The following is an 18,013-nucleotide window of genomic DNA, read 5'->3' as shown; positions in this document are numbered from 1 at the left end:
GTTTTCCCAGAACTCAACTGCATTTTCATCATAGCACATGAAAATGTTCTCACCATTTTCTTAACAATGTAAGAAATTACTGGGTCATGGACCTACTACCAGACTTTGGCCAACAGTTAACTTCTGTGCTTTCAGGTTTTCTCATCTATCAAGTGGTAAAACTAACGACAACCAAATGTTTGCAAAAAAAGAATAAAATCTTAGATGTTTTTATGTGCACATTGTGTGGTTAGCAACAGTGATCATGACAGGAGGAAGGAGTTAGAATTTACCCACTACCTGCTGGGTGCCCAGCATTCTGCTCTATGAATATTATCTCTTAAAACAAAACTTTAAAGCAGGTGCTGCTATCCCCAACTTACAAATAGAGAATTCAAGGCTCAGAGAAGCTGGGTAACTTGCCTAAAGTCATTTAGCTAGTCGGTGCCAGGACTGAAATTCCCACCCAGGTGTGTGGCTCCAAAGTCCCTTCCATTACACCGAGTGCCTTATGTAGGACGACCCCTCCCTTCTGAGCCTTCTTTAAAAAAAAAGTAAGAATGTAATTAATCTGACATGTCACATTTTCATTTCCTTTAAGCCTTCACAAAGTCTTGGGGTCTTGGAGCTAGAAGGAACATTAAGATGGGGGTATAGTTAAGCCGGCCCAGGCCAAATGTGCATTTTTACTAAGACTATATCATATCAAAGCAATTTGAAAACTCTTCTTAATTACTCAGATCATGTTTAATTTTCAAAATCTCCCTAAGAACTTACCTAAATGGCACACACTGTAGTCTAGGCCCCATGTGAAGACTGGAAATAGTCAATATCCTCTGTGCAAATACCCTTTGCCCATGCTGAAGAAGATGAACCAGTCTTTTAGCTCTTCCTTTTGTGCTTTGTTCTGGGGTCTTTATTCTCTTTAGGAGGATCTCCTCTCCCTGCTCAGGGGATCCACATCCTTCCTCAGTCAGGAGCTGCCTCATCACGGAAGGAGCTAATCAAGCTAGGCTTAGGGGCTTCCCATTTACCCAATCCCAGGTCTCACTAGCTTCTACAGCAAGAAAAGAAAATTGGAAATCAGGCATAAAAAAGAAAGGAAGGATGCCATCCCTAACAATTTTTTCCTTATGACATACTCTTTCATATACACTTTTCATTTAATCTTCACCACAGCCTTGCAAGATAAGTACAATGATCTCCACGTTTACATCAAAATAACTGAAGTTTAGAAAAGTTAAGATCACAGATCTAGACTGTTATAGAGTTGAAATTCAACCCCAGTCCTAGATGAGCCAAAGCCCTTATTTACTCCATTACACCCAGGTTTGCACGCATCGAACCAACTGTCTTTTTTGGCACCTTTGGCCACTGACCTCACTCCAACCCAAACGTGCTACCTGGAGTAGGCTTGTCATTGGTCACCAAAAAAGCTTGGCTGGGATTTTGGATTTTTCACTGCAAATCCATATTCCCTGCAAGAAATTCAAATATATGTCCTAGTGGCTGTGCCTAAAAACACCATCTGAGCACAAAGGACAGCCCAGCGTGAAGATGATGCTGACTCATCCTCTCTGCTGTCTGCCTGGCCTTGGATTTCTGCGTTGTACATTTCCTCCACAGCCGACTGCCTAGACCTGTTCTTTCTTGACTTTGGTTTCAGGTTGCTTTTCCAGTCCAGCAAGGCCAGTTTGAATATGGAGGCTATTTTTTAAGATCTGACACCTTCTCACGAGCATGTCATCCACCAAGTGAATAAACACACTCCCTACTCTGTCATCTGACAATTGTCAACAAAATCGAGTTGCCTACTTGGCAGCTTCATGAACTTCTTCACTCCTTAAGGAAATTCTGACCCACCCCGACAAGGGAACTAGTGCAGAGTTCCAGTCCACTTTCTTCTTCAATCCTTTTAGGTAGGACGGGATGGAGGAAACCACTGTGGACAGAGTGGTTTATAAGGATACCATTACACGACTTGAAACACAATTTTCAAGGACTCTGAAAGAGTTAAAGAGCAATCCATCCTCTGGCCATGGACCCCTCAGAAGCCTACTCTTTCCCTGCTCCAACCACTTCCTTCCAAAGAAAATAGCATAAGGAATGGTTTACTCACTTACAGGTTCTGGGTCAAATGCTTCTTTGGTCTTGAAGAGCTTAAGAACAACAAACATTTTTTTTCCCTATATCAAGTTAACTGCTGGCCCTCAGCTGAACCCCTGCTTCCATCTGCAATTCCTCAGCTCTTGTACATTGTTGGATGTGTATTCGCTATATGCTATTTGTTCTCGATGCTATCTTATGGTTTCTCTTTAACCAAATAAGACACTCTACCAGCACAAATAGCTCCCAGGAAAATGGTTCAGAGCAAGTATTTGTGGGGAATGCTGACAGCCTCCAAACAAAGGAAAACCTGTTTCCCATGTCTCCACATTTGAATCCACTTGTTGGAACGTATTAGCACATTCCACTGTCGCTGTGGACAGGCTGCTAATAGACCTGGAGCATGAGGGTGGAAGGAAATGCTGTTAAAGTTGGAGTTTTGTCTTGTGACCTGAGAGTGAATTATAAAAATGTGCCTAATTATCTCCTAGGCACACCTGGCAGACACGCCAAGGCAAAATACAGAGAGCTGCCGCATCCTAATGCCTCTCAAATATCAGCAAGGCACGAGGGCCAGCGTTTAGGGATCCCAGACGCTGAGTAGGCCAGCAATGACATTCTTTTGTCAACTAATTAAGCAGCGGCCCGCCAGCAACTGAGGGACGTGCTGTTTCCCCACAAACCTCTGTAGAGGGAAGGAGCCATCTGGATCGCCTGGCTGAGCAGCTACACCAGGTGGACTTTGGAAGACAATTTCCATTAATGTCATCAAATAAAAATCAATACTTTTTTTTTATTTATATAAAACATTAAAGGAAAGTTAGGATAAAGTACAGATGAACCCAGAAACACACACACACACACTCACCCACCAATTTAATTCACAGATGCTCACCCCCAGGTTCCACACACATTCTTCCATGCATGGAAGCGTATCCTAATCGTAAATACCAGAGGCCGGATCTGAGATCTGGGCAGAGTGACGTGGAAAGCAGTTTTAGTGGGTATTTGGGTAGAGACACACCCATACACAGTTTCATTTCGTGGTTCTTTTGTATTTACCAGAAATTATTTGCTTACAGGAAGAAAAACTTATTCAAACTAACTCAGGTAAAAAGGTGACCCTATTTGCTAATTGTATTATCTTTTCTTACATAATCTGTTTATTTAATCTATATCTTGTTAGGCCAGAGTCTGTTTGATCTTGGCAGGTGCGTTGAATTTTCCCTATTTGCCCACAGTCCCCAGATCCATTCTCTACCTCTCATGCTCTGTTCTGTGCTCCAGAAGACCCCCTGCTGGTTGCTTCCTGTTGGGCTTAGCCAATGGGAGATATCATCAGATCAGAAGGTGAGAAGAGAACAAGGCCAGGGTATTTCTTCCTCACTTCTTCCCAGCCCTGACCCCTAGAGTGCCTTCACTGAAATCATTCATTTGAACCATCTGAGTTAAATTCCGTGTCCTGCCTATCGCAGTAGAACCTCCAGATGTCCTACCTTTGATCTGTTTAGTCTTTCTTCAACCATAATTTCTTTCTAGTTCTACACATGCAAGTTCAGGCTAACAGATATTCTCTTTGCAAACTTACTCTCTCTCTTCCCAACTTGATCATAGTTAATTTTCTGGTACCTAATCATTATCAGTAACTGCCATCCATTCTTTCATTCATCTGGGAAATAGTAGCATCCGTGTTTTACAAATAATATAGATATTTATTAATCTTGTTCAGTTTGTTACCACAGTCAAGGTAGCATTTCGGGTCATGCAGTGTCCTCTAGACTCCAAGCCCCAGGAAGTCAAGCCCAGAGTGCTTTTTGCACATAACTGCATCCACATCACCAAGCACAGTTCCTGGTTCTTGGAAGCAGTTAATAAAATGTGTCAAGTTCTAAAAGAAAAATAAGGAGGACAAGGAAGAGGAGGAGGAATTTGTGCCCTTGGTTTCATCTGTTCTAGAAAAACTTATAAAAGTAATAAAAATACTGATAAGAGGAATATTTATTAAGTACCTATTGTATTCTATGACTGTGGTTGACTGTATTATCTCATTTAATCCCTGGAACAATCCAACGAGCTAAACACAATTTTCATTTCCATTTAAGTGATAAAGAAAATGAGACCCCAAGGGGTTAGGAACTTGTTCTAGGTCACCAAGTTAGTACCTGGCAGAACCAACCTAGGTCTGCAGAATCTGCACTCCTAACCAAGTCCTATGCCACCCATTTGCATGGCTCTGTGATTCCCTCTGAAGCCTTCAAAATTGGCAGGTGTCCCTCCAATTCTGTCTGGAGGTATCTTCCACTGAGTCTTCTTTTTCAGTTAGACATCCCCTGGTCCTCAGTTAATCTTCATATGGCATGGTTTACAGACCTCTCACCTTTTTCCAGGGTAGATTGGCCCTATAGTTCTTAATTAGGACCTTCCTACCCACCTACCCTCAGCAGGGAGCTCTTGCAGTATCTATGACCTTTCCATCCAGCACTGATCACACCAAGTGGGCATGGCACCGTAGCCGTGGGACATCCTAATCGGGAGCAATGCATCTTTAGACTGATTGTCAGAGAAGGTCACTGTATGATTTACAAGAGGGGTGTGTGTGTGTGTGTGTGCGTGTGCGTGTGTGTGTGCGTGTGTGTACGGGAAGAAAGATGTTAAAGGAAGAGAAGACAGGACTGTTTTCTGGAAGCTGTCTTAAAGCAAGGCTTTCCTTGATTGGAGCAGCTTAGCGAGCCTACAGTCCCAATAATCATTCATCCCTGAACACCAGAGACATTTTTTAGACAAATGAAAACAAGCACGTTTCCAAACCTGTGAACCTCCACGTATGACGAGGTGAGATCTGTTTGACCTTCTTGTCTGGATGCCAAAGACACTTTCCACGTCCTCAAATGGAGGACTTCGCTGGTGTGAAATTGGGAGTTATCTCCTCTCCCAGAAAGTACCCCTCTGGTGACAACTGCTTGTTTGAGAAGTTCTTTCTATTAGAATAGATGAGGAGTTCTTAGATTTTTGTGTGTGCGGTGGACTCCTTGGCAGTCTGGTGAAGCCGATGGACCCCTTTTGAATTATGTTTATACTATGTATAAATTGTGTTTATAAATGAATAACCTAATTACACAGGAGTTCGAAAGAAATCAATTACAGTTAACCTGTGAACAACACGAGTTTGAACCAAGCGGTTCCACTTAGGCGGATTTTTTTTCAAAAGTAAATACTACAGTACTACACTGGTCAGTGGTTGGTTGAATCTGCAGATACAGAACCACAGATATGAAGGAACCGAGTACATGGGGGAACCACAGATACAGAGGGCCAGTATAAGTTATACTCAAATTTTCAGCTGTGCTGTGGTTGGCACCCCTAACCCCCATGTTGTTCAAGGGTCAATTGTATATTGAAATATAGTTATAAAAATATTTTTAAATTGTGATACAACAATGTGCTTTGTTATCAGTGCTTTAAATATTAATATCTATGTCTAATAACTGACATAAATTGGAAGTCACAATGAGCACAAGTGGTATTTCAAGATCTCTGCAACAACTAATACGATGGGAAAATAGCTGATTGCTATTGGTGACAAAGTCACAGGTACTGTTAGTCACCTACACTCATAACTGAAAGAAATGATAACATTCAGTTGAAGGGTAGTGAAAAGAAAGATGTATTTTTTTCTCTGAAAAATTCTCAGACCCTCCCCCATGCGAATTGCATGGACCCCAGAATAAGAACTTGCAGTTAGATAACTGAAGCATTAAAGTCCTGACAGGAGAGACTGTAGAAGAGACCAACTCATTTTACGGATGAGCCAAGGTTGCTTTTGAAAGTTTGAGACAATCTTCTATTTTGTGATGTTCCTTGTGGGTTCCAGTTCTCAGTATTTTGTCTTTTACCTATTGAGAAGTCAGTAGGAAAGGTAAGAGTGAAAATTTAGGGACAGGTGTCTGCTTGGCACGTGTTTAGAATTTCATCATTTATAAACCGAATATGGAGAAAAGGAAAAAATGGTCAGTCCACAATGGGCCTCACTCCTGGCCCCCTGGCTAGAGCTTGCAGGTTGCCAAATGCCCTCACCACATACACAAAAGCCCAGAAAAATCTCTTTCATCTTCCCCAAATGGGACACCCCCAAGCATTCAAAGAGGCACATTTCTTACTTTCAGCCGATAATGAGAATGCTAAGGTGGGAAAACATAATTTAAACTTCGATAGGTTCTTTGGAAGAAAGTCACACACTCCTCAATGGAAGATTTTCACTGCTTGACTCATCAAGTCACAGTCACCCTTGGGGTCACACAGGCTCCTGTCAGACAGGCATCCAGCAGATGTCACTGGGTACCACCTCCTCAGCTTCACACTGCCTCACTCCTCCTTCTGCCCCTGCCTTGTAGCCCAACAAGGCCACTCAAGCCCCCAAAAGGAACAGTAAAATCAAATTGTCTCTACCTGTCTTCCCAAGAAAGACACTACACGATTTGAAGATCTGAAAATCTTTTATATCGTTTCGCATCTGGAAGATGCCCTGGAAAGGATCTACCAGGGTCACTAATGGTAATCTGGGCAGGACAATTTGTGCAAAAGCATCTGAGCCCCCTACACCAAATGCCAGAAGCGCCCACCCCATGTCTCTGTGTCAGTCACAAGTACCTCCCTACATTTCCAAACATCTCCTAAGGGCAGTCATACGGATCCTGGTTGTGATTGAGAGCCACTGAATGAAAACAGAGCACAAAGAAGTTGATGAGTTCCCCAAGACATAGGGATAGCCAACTTACTGATTTATTTGTAACCCCACTGACTTCCAAAAATTATTTGAATGTGTTGAATGACCTCGTTTTTATTTGGATATAATCCTTCTTATCTTCATTTTACACATGGGGGAATTTCCCAGTGTCACACAGCTAGAAAGTAGAGATCAGAACTCAGGCATTGAGCACAAGTTCTACCATGTTACTCCTTCTACCACTCAGTACTGTTTGCCGGGCACCAGGCAATTCTGGGGACCACGTCAGGCCCTGGTGCTGCCCTGACACTCTGAGTCTGATAAATGCCTTCATCCCTATAGGTGCTGCAAGGAGCAGCCACATGTTTCTATGCGTTCATTGGCTTTGACATCATCGCCACCACTGGAGAGGAAGCCAAGAATCCCAACACATCCATCCCTTATGCTATCACTGCCTCCCTGGTCATCTGCCTGACAGCATATGTATCCGTAAGTACCAAATGCTTATGTGACCCTCCTCATGGCCTTTTCATATTTGACCTTAAAATGTGGCTCTGGGACTGGGTTTCCTTCTGTCAGGAAGTAATCCTTTACTTGTGTCTTCTCGGTGTTTGTACACATGTTTCGTGTTGCTCCCTCTTTTTACACTGGCTCAAGCTCATCCCACCCACCAATGACAAGGAGAAAATCAGGGCTCCAAACTGGAGACGGGAGAAGCCCCAGGTCCTCACTTCAGCCATGGCCCCCATCCCTGCTCCGTCCTATGCACAGGCTCTTGGTGTCCGCTGCTGCCCACGGGATAGTGTGCAGGGAGTGGGCTGCCGTCCAAGGAGCTCAGATCACAGGCTGGCAGTAACGGGTGGGTGTGCAAGCAGAGGCACTGTGGGCCTCTGCGCTCCCTCCTCAATGCACTTCTGTCTTCTGGGAGCTTCCCGGCAGCAAAGAGACAAGGCTCTCCCAGGGTGGGGAAAGATAATTCATCATCCTCTAGAAATGCTTCTCCCTTAAATCTGGTGGGTTGGGGGGGTGCAGAGTGGGAGGAGATGTAATTTCTTTCTGCCAGTTGCTCCCTCTTTTTACACTGGCTCAAGTTCGCCCCTTCAGGTTTCTCTGCCAAGGGAAGTCCTTGGAATGAAGCCTTCAGGCTGTCTCCTGAGGATCACGCCCCTCAGACACTCCTCACACTTCTGATGTGTCATCTCTCAGCTCCCATCCCAGAATTTCTATCACAGAAATAGTTCAGCCACATGCAACATCCCCCTCAGCCCCTGGCCGTGGAGAGGACCAGCTGGTAAGCCGACAGATGTGTCGTTACACAAATCCCCCCAAGTCCTGGGGGTCCAACTCACTTCAGCCACCACAATTATCATAGAAAGAGCCAGCAGCTGGGATGCACGCTGTCAGCCCTGCCGCTCCTGCTGCCACGGCATGCGACAAGAACCTCTTCACAACCCCTACCAAAAAACCCGGAAAAACACCTTTAGCAACAACCTGAAGAAACCAGGCCAAGGGATCATTAAGGCACGCTGCAAAACAGGACTGTCCTGGAAGCCAAAGGAAAACATGAGAGCAGCACTGGATGTGGTTTGCCCCCCCAAATCTTTATGGATAGGTCAGTTATCAACCCCCCCCCACCCGCCGCCATGCACACACATGCAACTGGCTTCATCTTATCCAACCCTGATTAGCCCTGCAGACAGAATGTTCAGGAACAGCTGGGGGTGGGGGAAGCAGGCAGGGGTAGCAGCAGAGACACTCTGCTCTGCATTCCCCCTCCCTCATACCTCCCCTCTTCCAGTAGTCAACCACTGTAGCACACGCAGTAAAGTTAATAATCACAGCTCCTTCCTTAGTATAGTGCTTTACAGACTACAGAATATGTCTACGCATCTACCAACCTTTGCCTATCCTAATCTAATGTGGGCAGGAGACACTCTGAGAGTTGCTGTAAGAATCTATCCCTCTCTTCTCAGGTCTACCCCAATGTTGCTGGGAAAGATTCCCTTTTACAATGCGTGGGCCCTAACCATGCCTCAGGGGTTGTTTGGTCTTGTGTTGGTCAGCAGGCACCCATTCTACCACCAGGAAAAAGTCAAATTGCTGGGCTGTGGTCATTCATGCTGCTGTCCTCCCTAGTGGCGCATGGCTTCACTGGAGGATCTTGGCTCCTGAGAAATAGGCAAAGAGGGGATCTAGAAATGAACCACTCCCTCCTTTTCAGGCTCTGAACTCCCTCACTGATGCCAGGATTGGCCTTCACAGGCCAGGGGGCACCTGGTCTTATGACTGGCGGCTCCATCACCTGGGGCCAATTATGACGGGAGGGATGTTACAGCAGATCTATGACATGTGAGGAGAAATAGGTCCTGGTTAAGCAAAGCCATAGTGGTCTTATAGCCCACAGTAGTACTGGATTCCATCCTGATGCCATAATTTATTTCTTGGCCTGCCTGGTTCCTGGGACTGAGCTACAGAAAGGAAATGGAAACATGAGTCCCGTCAGTTAGTCGGTTGTGGATCTCCTACGTATTTATCTTTAGAGGTTTGATCTCTGGTCTTTAGGGTAAGATCTAGTACAGTTAAGATCCTGTAGGACCCTGAAAGTATAAAAGAAATGAGACTCTTGTCCATGTGGGCAGGCTGCTCATGGTCACTGCCAGGCCCTGGCTCTAGTGCCTTAGGCTGCAGCTCCTTCCATCGGATAATATCTGCCCTTCATTGAACTATCAGTGTAGCTCTGCTCTCATGGCTGAAACACCTGCAGACTTATCCCTCAGATACAAAAGGGTCACAGAGAGATATTACAAATGATTTGGTCTAGTCCACTAAATTCACATGTGGGGAGAAAATACTGAGACCAAGCGTTCCAAAGGCCAAATAACTGGCCTACAGTAAAGGCACGTGCCAAGAAGTGGCAGATCCCAGCTCCCATGCAGGACCAGGCCTCTCTCCTCTCCTATGGGACCGCCATCCATGCTTCAGACAGACCCCTCTACTTCCAGCCATGTTTCCTCTTGTTTTAACAGGTGAGCATGATCTTAACTCTGATGGTGCCATACTACACAATTGACACGGAATCCCCGCTCATGGAGATGTTTGTGGCTCGTGGGTTCTATGCTGCAAAATTCATAGTGGCCATCGGGTCGGTTGCAGGACTGACAGTCAGCTTGCTGGGCTCCCTCTTCCCAATGCCGAGGATCATTTATGCCATGGCTGGCGATGGGCTCCTTTTCAGGTAAGGACTATGCTCGGTGGCATTTATTCTATTCGTCCATGCCTGCCCAGGGAGACTGTCACCCCACTGCCAGCCTGACTGTAATTTTGATGTGAATGCCTGTCACACAGACAATGGAACTTGTCATATATCTTGGCAAAGGGTTTGAGTGAAATTAGTTTAGGTCCTAAAACAGCCCCTCCGTTTGACTCTGGGTCCCTCAATCTAGCAACAAACTAATATGTCCCCCCAATGGCTCTCTCCCCTCTTATTTGATATAGATGATGAGTGCCAAAATGCTACACTGGGTGGCCTCCAGAAGGAAGAACCCATCCCAGGGGCATCTGAGGCTTGCCCTCACATTGAGGCCTGATGACTGCCCTCTCTGAAGCTGATAAAGTTCACAGTTACAATCAAAGAGAGGATAAGACCCTCTGAACAGAGCCTAGTAATAGTAGCAACAATCGCTACCATTTATTGAACATTTGTGTATCCCAGGTATATGGTATCCCATTTAGTCAGCACAATAACTCTACTTTACAGAAGAGTATACTAGATGAATACACTCAGAGAGGTTAAAAAAAAACCTGCCCCACATCCCCCAGCTGCTGGGTGGCAGGGTCAGGATTTGAACCCAGGACTGTCTGATCCCGACAACCAGACTTTCAACCACACCAGTACACTGATACTTCCAGCCCCCTAAGCTGGCTATGAAGTAGCCTACCTGCCCATGGTACAAAGGGGATGTGGCCCCATCTCTTGGTTCCTAGTGTCTACTGTGTGAAGAGCTTGCAGGGAAGGCACTCTTCAAGCGCACAAAAAAGGAGTAAACCTCCAAGGAGCTCTCAGGAGTGCAGAGGGATCCAGCTCAGGGACTTTATCTCTGCCATCGACTGTCACATTCTGCACCGTTTCCTCCGCATACCCCCTGAGGTCACCACCGAGCTGTGACCTTGGGGGAGCTGGAAAGATCAAGAAAAGGCTGACTAGCTATCTATTTTATATTTGGTAGTGTATATATGTCCATGCCGCTCTCTCACTTCGTCCCAGCTTACCCTTCCCCCTCCCCGGAGCCGCATAGCACAGGGAGATCAGCTCCATGCTTTGTGACCACGTAGAGGGGTGGGATAGGGAGGGTGGGAGGGAGGGAGACGCAAGAGGGAGTTGATATGGGGATATATGTATATGTATAACTGATTCACTTTGTTTTAAAGCAGAAACTAACACACCATTGTAAAGCAATTATGCTCCAATAAAGATATAAAAAAAGATGTTAAAAAAAAGAAAAGGCTGACCGTAGTGGAGGGGTGACAACTTCACACACCCAAAACATTTTTCAGCTGTCAAAGAAAACCGAGAGGAAAGATGCTGGGGCTCCGAGCACAGTTTATAGTCCTCTTTCATGGACTGAAACATGGAAATAAGGGAGGAATGGAAGAGGAGGGAGCAGGGAGTGCCAGAATGAGAGAGGAGGAGGGAGGGAACCTACCTAAGCCTCCAGGAACTGCTAAAGAAGGGTGCCATTCAGTCACCCTTGTTGGTCTTCTCTATCTTCTCCAGTTAGTAAGTGGCCGGATTTAGGTTTCATCCAGGAGCACATGTTCTCAACGACTGTACTACTTTGCCAACCAAATCTCTGTACTTCTGTTGTAGAGCAAGTGCTTCTCAAGCTTTGGCATAAATCCGAATCCTCTGGAGGTTTTTCAAAGTGTAGACTTTGTTGGGCCCCACTCCCAGAGAGCCTGACATGGTAGGTCTCAGGTAAAAACCTCAGAATACATATTTCTAACGAGTTCCAAGGTGATGCTGATGCTGTTGATCCATGAACCACACTTTGGGTAACACAGGTGTAGAGGACCCCCAAGCAGATGTATGGCTTTGCCAAGTACCCCTTCTTCATAGCAAAGCCTATGCTTCAATTTGGATTTCTGAGAACCCCCTAGATTCAATCAACCTATCACATCACATAACGAAGTAGGAACTTTAATAGAGAAGTTTGGCTCAAACTCAAGGAATTAAAGTAAATTCTGTTTAAATTCTATTCCGGGAACCGAGTCCTGGGGTAGGGAATAGCAGCTGTATTTAAAGCAGTGAATCCAGAAGTAAGCTGGAGAAACAGGACCAGGAGGTGTTAAACCATGTTGAATCAATCCCCACGTGTAGCTCACCGTGAACCCTCTGCTTGCCCCTCCCTTCAGGTTCCTGGCTCACGTGAGCTCCTACACAGAGACCCCAGTGGTGGCCTGCATTGTGTCGGGGTTCCTGGCGGCTCTCCTCTCCCTATTAGTCAGCCTGAGAGATCTGATTGAGATGATGTCCATCGGCACCCTCCTCGCCTACACCTTGGTCTCTGTCTGCGTCTTGCTCCTTCGATACCAACCAGAAAGTGACATTGACGGGTTTGTCAAGTTTTTGTCTCAGGAGCACACAAAGAAGAAGGAGGGCATTCTGGCTGACTGTGAGAAGGAAGTTGGCTCTCCTGGGAGTGAAGGGGAAGAGTTTTCCGGCCCAGCCACCAACACATGTGGGGCTAAGAACTTACCATCCTTGGGGGACAACGAGATGCTCATAGGGAAATCAGACAAGTCGACCTACAACGTCAACCACCCAAACTACGGCACCGTGGACGTGACCACAGGCATAGAAGCTGATGAAACTGAAAACGTTTATCTCATCAAGTTAAAGAAGCTGATTGGGCCCCGTTACTACACCATGAGGATCCGGCTGGGCCTTCCAGGCAAAATGGACCGGCCCACAGCAGCTACAGGGCACACGGTGACCATCTGTGTGCTTCTGCTCTTCATCCTCATGTTCATCTTCTGCTCCTTCATCATCTTTGGTTCCGACTACATCTCAAAGCAGAGCTGGTGGGCCATCCTTCTGGTCATTCTGATGGTGCTGCTGATCAGCATCCTGGTGTTTGTGATCCTGCAGCAGCCAGAGAACCCCAAGAAGCTGCCCTATATGGCTCCCTGTCTCCCCTTTGTGCCTGCCTTTGCCATGTTGGTGAACATCTATCTCATGCTAAAGCTCTCCACCATCACGTGGATCCGGTTTGCGGTCTGGTGCTTTGTGGGTAAGCAACTTCCTTTGAAGCCTTGAGAGTTCCCTTCTAAGACCTTGATCAGGCTTATCTCAAAATTACCTCCTAGCTGGACTGGGCATCACTATTCCAAGAGAAATCTGGCTGGTTCTGTGGATCCCTACTTCCTGCTTTAGAGTCAAAAAAGCCAGTTGTGCCCTTTCTGCCTGTTATGATCTTGGTTGTGAGTTTTGAAGAATGATACTGATCAATCCATCACTTCATTGAATCCTATTACTGGATGTTCTTCTGGTAGATAATTAGTATCACAGAAAGTCCACTTAAAATGAATCCACATTTTTAAAAAGGACAAAAATAACATATAAAAATGAGGGTGGGAAAGGCTGATTGGAATTCTTAGAAACTAAAAATTATGAAAAATTTTATTTATCTTACGTTCAACAAAATTAAAATGGCAATCAATCATGCCATGTTTTTTTAAATGAGCAAACTACGAATTAAGTATGGGGTTTTAGGCACAGTTTTTTGACAAAATTGTATCATGGCACCATTTAACAGCCCTCACTTTTTGTTGACTTTGCAAAATATTCAAGGTTTTCATTTTTCCCCCAAGATCTTTCTTCATCCTTTGATATTCCAGTCATTCTCTTGGGAAGTACCCATCATACCATCATCCTTGTTGCTTTTCTCTCCTTCTGTTGATAACTGATAGGACTCTGTTGGGTCATCAACGTCCACAGCTTTGAGTGAATTACTATTGCTCTCTCTAAACTCACTTTCACTGCCTTCAGGAAGTCCTGTATCATTCCTAAGATTTCTAGTTTTCCTTTGGGATCAATTTATATTATTCACATTACATGTTTATCCTGTATGACCATCACTGATGTTTATGAAATTGCTGGGGATTGGTGCTCACGATAACTTGAGAGGGATGTTTAAGTGAAGACTAAAGTTCCTTAGTTATTATTTTTATATTTCCTATACAACTTGGTAACCCTGGGGTCTCTGGCAACAAATACTTAGCTAAGGAGAGTCCTTAGGTGCTCTGAGGAATAGGAAAGTAAAGAATAAGTAACTCAGCCTTAAGGGAGGCAAGACAAATATGTGTGAATCAACCAGCCTGGGCAAGGCAGCATAGAGAGTCATTGAGTTGTAGCCCATCCACTCCTTGAGGTCAGGGATATGGGTGTTCAACCCAGTGACCTCTGTGCCGGAACATAGTTCATGCTTAATAAATACCTCTCTATGATTGTAAAGCACTCTTCAGATGAGAAAAAGGAAACTTCCAGTCAGAATAGCTGGAAAGGACTTCAAGGAGGTAGAATTTGAACTGGGCCTATAAGATAGGATTTCGGTAGAGGGAAGTGGGGGGAAACACAGGATTCAAAGCAAAGAACATACGTCTCCCAGAAGACTCCTCACATCCGAAGGCCATCCTATGCCTTCCTGTAAGCATTTTGTACCAATTTTTCACTACCCTAAGCCTCATCCCTTGTTAGACTTTAAGGGATCTCTTGAGAGGACCCCACCGACTCATGAAAATTCTAAGTATTTATATGCTTCATTCACAATCTCTCTTTTCTGTTTAAACATTTTTCCACTGGCACAAGAAGCTAACCAATGGAAAGATGCTATGATGGGTAGAAATGAATGAAGTGGGTAGAAATATTAGAGTCATGTATTTGTCAAGTGAATGAAGGCACAAACACAAATACACATGAATTTATTCATCTTTTCCTGGACTGTTTAAGCTAGAAGAAGCCTCCAACATCTAGTGCAGTGTTACCCACAGTGTGGTGACTATTCCATTGTTAATATCTGGACCGATTTTAGAGAGTATATGAATGCACTTTTAAAAACATTATATGATTATGATTCACTTTCACAAATACTAGAAAAATATATACATTCCCATGAATCTGGTGATTATTTTTAAATTCTAAAAGTGAGTCAAGGAGATTCAAGATGGTGGAGAGTAGGTGGACATGGAGTTCATCTCTCTCCACGGATGCATCAGGAATACATCTGTAGATGCAACAATTCTCACAGAACACCAGCTGAAAACTAGCAGAAGACCTTGGACACTGGAAAGGACTATAAAGATCCCTGCATAACTGGGTAGGATGGAAAAAAAGAAGGGAGAAGGAGGAGGAGAGGAAGCAGGACAGGACCTGCACCCCAGGGAGAGGAAGCTGAAGCAGAGGAGAGAGCCCTGAATTGGGGGAAACCCCCTCTCTGGCGGGGAAACAGACTGGGACAGAGGGGAAGCATTAGAGGCTGTCGGAAGACGGTGAAGTGGCCAGTCTGTGGCAGACAGGGCCGAGTGAGAAATACACAGACGGTCCATACTGTGGCCATACGTGCCCGGGACTGGGACGTGTATTCACAGGTGTGCAAAGGGGCTGGGAGCTGGTGCGTGAGGACTGGAGAACAGGCTCAGAGCGAGAACTGCTGCTGGCTGTGGGGAGACGGACTGAGGGGATGGGAGGGAGGAAATCTGCAGCAGGGAATGCCTAGGGAGGAAGACTGGACTGCCATGGAAGCAGGGTGCTATTGATCAGTCACACACAGGGGGAGAAGCCATTACTGTAGCCTCTCTCTACCTACATGCCAGCACCTGCCAGCGACAATAAAAAAAGCCCCCTCAGGGCTGGCCCTCATGTGCTTTATGCCGGGAGGCAGAAAAGGCCCTCGCTAGGGCCATATCTCTTGCACCCTTGGCCGCCGGCTTCCCTGCACATTTGGCACCCCTGGGGCTCCCATGATCCAAGCAGTCATACCACCTCTGCGCCTGGTCCTCACAGGGGCAGACCCAAGAGCTCCAAGGCAGACTCAGGACAAGACTCCTGTGGGTGGACCACATGCAGAAGTGCGGATAAAACCAAAGCTGAACCCCAGGGATGGGGTGACTAAGGAAGAAGATGGAAAATCTTTCCACCAGCTGTACAAGCTGCAGATTAAATCCCCACAATCAATTAGGTAGACCCTGCGTCTATGGAATATCTGAGTAGACACTGAGTGGTCCCACAAATGAAAACAGTCTAGGGCTTCCCTGGTGGCACAGTGGTTGAGAATCTGCCTGCCAATGCAGGGGACACGGGTTCGAGCCCCAGTCTGGGAAGATCCCATATGCCGTGGAGCAACTAAGCCCATGCGCCACGGCTACTGAGCCTGCACGTCTGGAGCCTGTGCTCCACAACAAGAGAAGGCTGCGACAGTGAGAGGCCCACGCACCGCGATGAAGAGTGGCCCCCGCTCGCTGCAACTAGAGAAAGCCCTCGCACAGAAACGAAGACCCAACACAGCCAAAAATAAATAAATAAATTTATTTTAAAAAAAAAGACAACAGTCTAGCTCTGGCAGCTGTGGACTTTGGGGGCAGCACATGCAGGAACTGGGCCAGATCAGAGCCTGAGTGGTCCCCACAGTGCTCACAGCAGGTCCAGAGACCAGCCCAGAGGCAGAGGAGAGCCTCCTGGGGAGGCAGAGGGGGGCTGTGGCTCACGGCGTGTGCAAGGACACTTACAGCAGACACCCCATGGAAACATAATTATTACTATTGACTTTATTATGTTTTGATTCATTCTGCTGTTGGTTCTAGCTTTTTTTTTGGTTTCTTTTTCTTTCTTTTTTTGTTTCTTGTTGTTTTAGGGGGGTTTTCTTGTTTTGTTTACTTAGTCTCTTGGGATGCCTGCTGCATAACTTTTTAAAAATTTTTTTATACATTTCTATTTATACTTTGCTTTTCTGTTGTCCTGTGTTTTTTCCCTTTTTATTTTATTTTATTATCTTTTTAATCATTTTTATCACTTTGTTGTCTCCTTGCTTTCTTCTTCAGTTGGCACACTGCTTTGGTTTTGCTTTTAGGTTATGTGTTTTTGTTACTTTTAATCCTAATTGATTTCAGTTTTGAATTCTATTTGTCTGGTTGTTCTCATTTTGTTTTATTTGGCTCTGTTTTTGTTTCTTTTATGTGTGTGTGTGTTCCCTTGTTTCTGTTTCTGTTTGATTTTGTTTTCACCACTTCTCTGGGGTTTTGTTTGTCTTTTTTTTCTTTAATATATTTTCTATTTTTTAAAATATTTGTTTCTATGTTGCTTTTCTGCTCTTCTGTCTTCTTTCCCCTTTCTCTTTTTCTCTTTTTTTTAATATCATTTTTGTTGGTTTGCTTTGTTTCTTTGCTTCATTCTCCAGCTGGCACTCTGCTTTGGTTTTGTTTTTTGGTTCAGGGTTTTTGTCAGCTTTCTTCTTAATTGTTTGATTTTCTTCTTGGGTTCTTTTGTTTGTCTGGTTGTTTTGCTATTTGATTTATTTTGTTCTGGTTTTGTTTCTTTTGTGTGTGTGCATGTTTCCTGGTTTCTGTTTGTATGATTTTACTTTTTACCATTTGTCTGGGGTTTTGTTAGTCTTTTTTTTTTTTTTTTTAATCCCCCTTATTGCTGGGACGAGCGACTTGCGGGGTCATGGTCCCTCAACCAGAAGTCGAGCCTGAGGCCCTGGAGTGGGAGCACTGAGCCCAGGATGCTGGACCACTAGAGAATTCCTGGCCCCAGGGAAGATTAATCACCAAGGGCTCTCTTGGAGGCCTCCATCTGAATCCAAGACCCAGCTCCACCCAACTGCCAGCAGCTACCAACGCTGGACGCCTCACACTAAACAACAAACAAGACAAGAACAAAAACCCATTCATCAGCACACAGACTACTTAAAGTGATAGTAAGCTCACAGACACCCCAAAACATACCACATGACATGGCCCTGCTCATCAGAGGGAAAATACTCAGTTCCACCCACCAGAATGCAGGCACCAGTCCCTCCCATCAGGAAGCCTACACAAGGCACTGGACCAACCCCACCACCAGGGGCAGAGAACAGAAGCAAGAGGAACTATGACCCTGCAGCCGAGGGAAATGAGACCTCAAATACTGTAAATTAGACAAAATGAGAA

At 45.2% G+C, this 18,013-nt stretch overlaps 1 protein-coding gene across 1 annotated transcript in view; it reads left to right on the top strand.

Moving 5' to 3' along the window:
- Positions 1-18,013, top strand: part of SLC7A14 (solute carrier family 7 member 14) — a 114,741-nt gene that overhangs the window by 80,483 nt on the left and 16,245 nt on the right. The window contains exons 5-7 of the mRNA XM_024734082.1: positions 7,151-7,297; positions 9,835-10,043; positions 12,221-13,098. Of these exons, the coding sequence (XP_024589850.1) occupies positions 7,151-7,297; positions 9,835-10,043; positions 12,221-13,098 (1,234 nt within the window). The remainder of the gene's footprint in view (positions 1-7,150; positions 7,298-9,834; positions 10,044-12,220; positions 13,099-18,013) is intronic.

The sequence above is a fragment of the Neophocaena asiaeorientalis genome, unplaced genomic scaffold (genome assembly GCF_003031525.2).
Source record: "Neophocaena asiaeorientalis asiaeorientalis breed wild unplaced genomic scaffold, Neophocaena_asiaeorientalis_V1.1 scaffold280, whole genome shotgun sequence".
NCBI classification, from domain to species: Eukaryota; Metazoa; Chordata; class Mammalia; order Artiodactyla; family Phocoenidae; genus Neophocaena; species Neophocaena asiaeorientalis.
This window is presented reverse-complemented; position numbering and strand designations above follow the sequence as displayed.